Genomic DNA, 8781 nt, shown 5'->3' on the forward strand with positions numbered 1-8781 from the left:
TTTAGCCTAGCTGTTAAATTATTATTATTGTTAGAGAATTATTTGAAATTTCCTGCATTTAGAAAGTTACGATTCTGCCAATTACCCCAGAACAAAAGGTGGCCATTCTTCCAAACGTCACCACCGCTCTAGTCGGGGGCAGGCGCACCACCGGAGCCCATCAGCATCTCCAGGACGCCACTCACACACGTCGGGCAAGAAGAAAGAGGAGACTCGGAGCAAACAGAACCTCCGACAGCGCAGCAGCTCCTGGAGCAGCGGGCGTTCATCCTCTGCCTCCAGAGACAGAGGCCCCAGCAAGGCAAAGTCCCCACACAATAGACAGAACAACTCCAGGTGAGACCCCCCCCCCTCCTGCATCACAGTTAGCTTTCATTCTCATGTGCTTTGTTGTTCCTGTTCTGACGGTGTTCTGTGTTTCACACAGAGAGAGGGACAGTCCAAACCGCTCCGACACCGACAGCCGGGCTCGCCGCCGCTCTCGCAGCTACTCACCCATTCGCAAAAGGAGAAGAGATTCACCCAGCTTCATGGAGGCGCGCAGGATCACCAGGTAACACAGCTGTCCATAAACACCTCCTGATGTTTTTAAGATTTCCATTTGGACATATATTTATTCACAACTTATGTGGACCTTCCTCATGCAGAGCACCAGAGCAATGCAGGCTGCCCTGAGAGACTCTGTCAGTCTGTCATAGTGAGTCTGACCGGTTTGAATTTTATGTTCAGCTTTTTTATGTCTGGGATTAGCAGCACTTAAATATGACACACTTTAATGTAGGTTACACTCTGCACTTAAAACACAATTTTAATTTTAAGCGTAATTTTACAGCTATGCACTCATGATGGGGCAAAAGTCGTTCTGTTATAACTTCAAATTACAACAATGACAAGCAAACGCAATAAAATGGGGGGAGTTGTCCCTGCTCTAACTCACAAGGGGAAATTTTAAGAACCATGTTATGATCCATTAAATCTTTTGTGCAAAGTAAAACTGAAAACGTGCCGGAGCAAATGGATGTGGTGATTACACAGCTGGTGGCAAGAGACATACAGGCTGATGTTAATTTTTAGTTTGCGAAAACAAATCACAAAACTATGACCAATAGTATCAGAACTAACTGTCTGTAAATGTAAAACTTAGAAGATTAACTAAATACGTGACTTGAGCCATGTTGATTTTCCATAGGAATGAAATACTTTCCTTGTTAAAAACTGCATTGTAAGATTCATCAGTGAATTCAGCTCATTTATAAATTCCATATTTAGTTAGATATTAATGTATTTAGATATTAACATCAATTATAACAGTATATTGCTTTTTAAAACATGAAGTTAAAATAAGAGAACAGAGTAAGCCTGAGACAATGTACATAAGGAGATAAAGTCAATACAGAAATCATGAACAGAAATACAATGAAAGGATTATATGTATTGAATTAATCTCCATTGCTTGATTTAGTCTGTTTGATATCTTTATGTATTGATTTACTGATTTGTTTGATTTTATTGTGTGCCATTAAACATTCATCAGTGAATTTCTTTACAACCATTTACAAGTCTGCAGTTCTGTATTTGGTATCCTCTGCTGATGACAATATGTTTGAATTAGACTTAACATATCTGCAGTCATCTAAGCTTTCTACAAAACTATTTTACTAGTGAACTGGCTTCTTATTCATGATTTGATCATTTTATCTTTTCCCCACAGAAACTTCTTTGAGGCTTGTAGTTCATTATTAAAAACATAAAAAGAAAAGCTCACACATCCCTGTGAAGTGTTTCTGTGGTGTTAAAGATGACTCACCGTGTCACCTCTATGCTCTCTCATACAAGTGCAAATAGACATGGGTGAAACGTGTGTACCTTGTCATCTTCCACTCCAGTCCTAAAGGTCCTGATGCCGAGACAACGGGATGCTGCTGCTGAACTGAGCTGCTGGCTAGTTACCCTGGTAACAGTTGCCGTGCAGCAGGACCCTGCTAGTCTGACTCCAGAAGCTTGGCTGAACAGCAAAACCATCAGAGCTCCCCAGAGTAAACGTGGCCTCCTCCTGTTTCTTCTTTTCCCCTGTCCTCTCTCTCTCCTCATTCATCTCCTTCCTGAAATTTACACAAATAAACCAACTTTAAAAGCTACACCCCACTACGGTTATGCGCTAATGTTATAACACAGGGATACAGAGATTAAAATGCTATCAAGGTTTGTTTAAGTACATATCTCTCTATTGCACCGGCTGTGGATTCCCATGGCAGATATATTGTAGAATACAAGGCTAAAGAGTTATCTACAGCACTGCTGAAATGACTTGTAGCAGCAGGGACACCTTGATAGCGTTCATCTCTATCCACACTGTTGAATGTTGATTTTCCTGGGTGTTGGCCTCCACTGTCAAGAAGAAGTTCTTTTGGGCGCTAACAGCTAATTACCTTACAGGAAGCTCTTCCAGGGTGGCTATTAACAAGGCAATCTAAGCGCTTAAACTAACCACATGCATTTCTCTGCTATATGTATGTGTGCAACTGTAGTGTGTGTGTGTGTGTGTGTGTGTGTGTGGGGTTAGACAGCTTGGACTTTTTAACCCACATAACTGCTCTCTTTCAGATCCTGTACTGATCATAAGTCTACCACCTCTGTAACCTAACACTGATTTGCTCTCATCCAACCAAATCTTTTCTTAATACATCATATGTGTTGACATCAGCATCAGATAAATGCCTGAAGATGCTGCTGACACTAACCCGTCAAACACTTGTTGTCTTTGTCCTATGTTAACACCCTCCCTCTCGTCTCCGCAGCGCCCGGAAGCGGCCGATCCCGTACTACCGACCCAGTCCCTCGTCGTCCAGCGACGACAGCAGCCCCTCGCGGTCCAGTCGCAGCCGTAGCCGCAGCTACAGCAGCTATAGTCGCAGCAGAAGCCACAGCCGCAGCCACAACCGAAGCCACAGCAGGAGCCGGAGTCGAAGCTGGAGCCGGAGCCGGAGCTGGAGCCGCAGCAGGAGCCGCTCCCGCAGCCACCACAGTTACTACAGCCGCAGCAGCTACGACAGCCCCGGCTTCTGAGCGGAACGCGGCACAGAAAGGGAAACAAAAAAACAAGCAGAGGAGAAGTTCAAAATTACTGTGCTCCGGTTCAGTCATTATGTATTTCTAACAAGCCCTCGACAGTGCCCACACTGCTGTACAGTCCAGGGGCCCAAACTCCTCGACCCCTAGACCATTATCTCTCTCTAATGCAGAGCCCGGATCAAAGAGGAGAAATGTATTTTGATATAGCACATTACTATGAAATTGGCTGTCACTGTTCATGTCTTCACATACAAGGAAATGGGTTATCATGTGTCAAAAATTAATTTGGTAGAGCCCAAAGAACAAATCTCGCTGTATGTTAGCACTTTCTTTCTCTTCTTCCACAAAGCAACCAAAAATGAATCCATTAAAAACATAAAAACTATATACTATATAAATGTATATATCCTAAAAATAGGAGCTGAGTAGAAGACAAAAAGAGGACACATCAACGGTAAACAGCTTACTGTACATGTCAGAAAACTGGACTTTTTTTTTTGTTGTTGTTTTTCCTTCTCATCATGTAATCATCTCCCAAAGACTTCTGTTTCATTGAAGCACACAGATCAACAAAAGTGAGAACAAAAGAGAAGTCGGCGGATGAAATAGGAAGCAAAAAAGAAGGAACTTTTTTATGATAAGAATTGTATTGTATAGGTTTGTCTGTATAGATGTAACTTTTAAGTTCTGGCTTTGTAAACTATGCACTGTATATTCCATATAGTTTGAAGAGGTTTGTTTGACGGCAACTTAGCATGATGCATCAGGGGAGACTTGCTGCTCGTAGGAGAATACCCGGCCGTCATTAAAGGTGCCAGGGTGCATCTGTGCTCCCCTCTGACCTATACAGTATGTCAGCCGCCTGCATACAGAGGTGAATGGGACGAGGGGTGGGGAGGGGGGGGATATATTATGTACTTTTACTCTCTTCCCTGTTTAAATGATTATGTTGATTCTGCTAATCCTGATGTTATGGGTGAGAGTGTGTGTGAGTGTGTGCGCATGTGAGTGTGTGTGACTTGCACCTCCTCTGCAATGACCAAGGAGTTAATTATTTATGTGTGCTCCACTATAGCCTGCAACTAAGGCTGCAGTATGGTACTGTACAGGAAAACTGTCTGCAAAAGTCTCCATGCACACGTTTGTGTTGACCACAGCTATTTGTGAATACACTGTATTTATTTCTTATTTATTGGGTTATTTATTGTTTAATTTATTTAACTCTTTATGATTTCGCCTTGAGCTGTAAAGCAGTTGGATCATGCTTTGAAGATGAGATTGCTGCAGATGTATTCCCATTTGAAGATGTACTGTATGTGTCCATGTTTAACCCAGAATAGTTTTTTGACTGTGGCGAAGGCTTATGTTGACTGCTCTGGTTTTAGCCAGTGGAACTGAATCTTCGCCTACAGTTACTCCCACGACTGCTGTTATGGCATCCCGGTCTATTGTAATGGTTCATTTTAATGCAAGCTATTGTGGCTCTGCCTGTATGGAGGAGCGAGGGATCAGATTTTTTCTTCTGTTCTCATGACAAAGCCTCCAGCAGAACCAAAACATCTCCCTCCACAGAGCGGAGAGTCCATTATTCTACTCGACTGTATGTTCCCAGCCACCGCATACTCTAATCCCTTGTATAATGGGCCACAGCGTGTTTCTGTCAGAGGTCCCCTGGTTACCAGCTTCAAGAGGAGAATATATGTGATGTAACTTAGCGCAGGGACACCAGCAGGCTCTGTAATGCCTCCTCTGTCTACAGTTTCAGTAGTAGAGTAAACAAACTGGCGATACAATCAGGGATCACCTTAAGTCTTCCTAACCATTCGTCAAGTCTCACGTCACTCGCACAGTGTTGCATTCCCAGTATAACCTACTATGATACTCTGCGAACCTGTTATTTTAATTCAAGTATAGCATTGCCCCTTTGGTTCTACAAGTCATTCTTTGTAGTGTACAAGTTATTATACCTGACAATAAACAAAAACAAATGGGGAAATTATCAAATTCTCCTGTTGTTCTTTTTCTTTAAGAGTTCATTGTTTGTAGAGAGCAGGTGCAGGTGTTGTGCATATTTTTGCCTGCAGATGGCAATAATGAGAACCTTCCAGTACCTGCTACACATGACTGAAACCATGAAACATCCCAAAAATGAACTAGAATGTTCTCCAGCTCCCCAACCTTCAGCCCAGCCAGTTATTACAGGACTGATGGGAGGATGTGGTCTATTTTAAGGAGTGTGGATATATCACCACCAGCTGCTGTAACATACTGTAACTCTATGGAATTACATTGGTTTCAATAGTAATTGAGCTATCTATCAAGAATCAAACTAAGAAATTCCATTGAAACTATGAAAACAATTTGAAAACAAAATATGACATCAAAATAAAAAAATATAAAACTTAACTATTTAATTTAATTAAAATTATGCTCAATAACAATATTCACTAATTTTATTTCACTCATTGGGATTGTGGTTTTACTGTCACTTTTCAGTTTTGCTGCCCATTTTTCACCAGGTTTTTCTCAAGGTCTCTAGAGGATACATTACTTATTCAATGAAATATATCTCAACATCTTTGGCACATTTTGTACATACATTCATGGTTCCTAGTGTATCCTAATGACTTTTGTCACTTTACCTCCATCATGAGGTTGACATGTTTTTTTATGGAAATATCAAAAACATATTTGGCTTTTTTTTAGTGGAAATATACTGTATATTTATTTATTTATTTAGAGAACTATTGGATGGATTGCTGTGAAATTTGGTACTGACATTCATGGTCCCCAGATGAATCTTAATAACTTTGATTGACTTTTCATTTAGTGCCATCACCTGGTCAAAATGTAATTTTATCCAATACTATTATGACCAAAAATACCTTCAAAACTAATGACATTCTCATCAGCGATCACCTGTAGGCCTACTTTGTGTTTAGTGTTAGCAAATATTCACATGCTAATACGCTAAAATAAGATAGTGAAAATGGTGAACATAGGTATAATGTTTAATAGGCTGACATCAACATGCTAGCATTATCTTGATGATCAACTTTTGCTGATGCGTCTTTGCATCAATAGACCCTTTCAACGGCAGACATTTTGACTTGTTAAAGCAGGAAAAGCACAGGTGGAATTAATAACATTACTGATGGCTGCATTCCCTTTAGGTGAGCGAGTTCCAGGGCCTCGGTGTTGTGCATGCTCACCAAACGGCAACTACCACAACTTGAGGCTGAAGCCAGTGCAGAAGTACCTTAAAGTACCAGTGTGTAGGATTTAGTGGCATCTAGTGGTGAGGTTGCAGAATGCAACCAACTGAATACCCCTCACCCTCCACCATGTAGAAGAACCTACGGAGGCTGCAAAACTCGCAGAAAACATAAAAGACTCTTTCTAGAGCCAGTGTCTGGTTTGTCTGTTCTGGGCTACTGTAGAAACATAGCGGTGCAACATGGCAGGCTCCATGGAAGGGGACCCACTCCCTATGTAGATATAAAGGGCTCATTCTAAGGTAACGAAAACACAAAGATTCTTATTTCCACAGGATTATACACTAATTAAAACATACTTATGAATATTATATTCCATTTCTGCCGAGTCTGTTCTGCTAGTTGCCACTAAATTCTACACACTGCACCTTTAAAGTGTCACTAGAACTGACACCTATTCAAAAAAGCGTAAACTTCTCTCTAGAAGTACTAATTCAACAGTTCAGCGAGTCATTATGGTCTAAATCTCTAAATTTGGGCCCTCTAAAAAGCATGCTGGTGATCATTTTGGGAATTATTGCTCCATTAATAAGACTTCTATTAGCTTTGATATCTGCCATATGGGCGTTGATTGACAGCTGTGATTGACAGTTGGCTCACCTGCTGCTCTCCCAGCTCCAGGACTCGCACTGAGTCGGTCTATTGTCACAATATTTCACTAAGTTTAATGTTACCTGTTTACAATACTTGCCCTATTAGCACAATTTAGCTGAAGTAACTAACATTAGCTCAAGTGTGCAGTGCTTGGTGTTCCCAGTAAGCTAGCGTTAGCTTGCATCCAGGGTAGTGGAGCATGTTTCCAAAGCATGAAAGGCAACACCCCAAACTCCTTATGTGGAAGGTCCTGGCTTCAAACGGCGTCAACAATGAGCTGTAACTCTGGGCTTCAAACCGACTCAAGCGCAAACCAATGGGCGACGTGACACCTTGCTACATCCATCTTTATAAACAGTCTATGATACTCACACATTGACATGGCTTACTAAGACAATTAATGGAATGGAGCCATCGTTAGTGTTATTACTTACACCTGTGCTTTGTATATAATCGCTCTGCATCTAAAATTCCCTTCACATTCTGTCTGTTTCATTTTCTTCCCCTCTCTTTTTACTAATGAGAAAGCTTGCTAAGTTACTGTGGAAGCTAACCAGCTATCATGGATTACCCCACTGTCTGACTTCTTGGACATTAACTGTCACTCACAAAGCTGTTGACCAGTGGGCATGTACGCCTGTACCGCATGCCCACACAAAAGCTTTGTGTCAGAAGTGTAACTTTAAATTGGAGCAGCAAAACTGAAAAAAATACACCAAAAGAATTGATTCAATCAGTGATCTTTTCATTAATTCTCAAATGTATTGTTTTGTTAGGTTCTAGGGATATATCCAATAATATTTAAGCAAATCTAATCCAACATATCTCCTGCTGACAGTGATGCTGAAGGAAAAAAACTTGATTGCAACTTCAAGGAGTCTGTGGGAGACTGTGAACCCTCTGACTTACCTCATAGTTGGATCCTATAAGCTCAGGGTGACAGGGTGCAATTCAGGAGCTAATGCAGAACATCTCATGAGAGTGCCAGTGTGAACACATCTATGACATACACATAGAGCCAGAGACAGCAGCAATAAAAGTCTGTCAGGCTGTCAGTAGCTTTGAGAAACCACAGCTTATTAATTCCTCCGCTGGTGATGTTAATAACATGAGCGACCGCAGAAAAAGACACTGCATATATCTGATACAGTAACAGGCAATTGTGAATACTTTGACCTGAATATTGTGGTAATTACATGTAGATCAAAGTTTGTTTGTCAGTCATCTTCTTGTGTGTCATTATTTCACAAAGGACCTGAGGATGAATCATGAAATTCAGTGTTATTATTAAGTAATATTAAAAAACTTTTTGTTTTTTAAACCTTCAATAGTGTATTTGTGTTTGTATTTATGGGTGTATGTGTGTGCAATATTCATTTGCATCCACATCACAAACTGGTGTCTGACATTGCACTGTGTAATTAATATGAGGCTGATAATAGCGTAGCACAGCCTGTAGCCTACTGTATATCACATGATGTCATGGTCAGACACAGCCATGTTAAAAACAGCATGTTAGTCATATCTAAGTCTGAGTTTTGTATGTGCGCAGCAGGCGTCTGACTTCCCAGCAGCCTCCCAGATTCTTCTGGCTGTTTGGGACGTCCAGAGGGGAGGGGGTTGGGGGGATTACATACAGCATGAGGGAGGAAAGTTTAACAGTTCACCGGTCAGCTGTCACTGGGGAGGGCCTTCCTGTTGGATTCCATTTGAGTGCTATGTCTGCCACAAATAGATATTCTAGTACCTTCCATAAATGTGTTGGGGGTGTGAGCTATGGGGGCTTGAGTCAGAAAGGAGGGCTCTGTTGACAGGGGTGGTGTCAGTGTGTATAAAAGCC

The 8781-nt window shown here is 41.3% G+C and overlaps 1 protein-coding gene across 2 annotated transcripts in view; it reads left to right on the forward strand.

The window, feature by feature from the left end:
• Positions 1 to 3209, forward strand: part of srrm3 (serine/arginine repetitive matrix 3) — a 73256-nt gene extending 70047 nt beyond the window's left edge. The window contains exons 12-14 of one of the 2 annotated variants that reach the window (XM_067607486.1): positions 91 to 336; positions 428 to 553; positions 1887 to 2013. In XM_067607486.1, coding sequence (XP_067463587.1) covers positions 91 to 336; positions 428 to 553; positions 1887 to 1929 — 415 coding nt within the window. In that variant the 3' untranslated portion in view covers positions 1930 to 2013. Of the gene's footprint in view, positions 1 to 90; positions 337 to 427; positions 554 to 1886; positions 2014 to 2798 lie in introns of those variants that run through there. The other variant, XM_067607485.1, reaches the window with a different exon arrangement.
• The last annotated feature ends 5572 nt before the right edge of the window (positions 3210 to 8781 follow it).

The sequence above is a fragment of the Thunnus thynnus genome, chromosome 13, assembly GCF_963924715.1.
Source record: "Thunnus thynnus chromosome 13, fThuThy2.1, whole genome shotgun sequence".
Classification (NCBI taxonomy): Eukaryota; Metazoa; Chordata; class Actinopteri; order Scombriformes; family Scombridae; genus Thunnus; species Thunnus thynnus.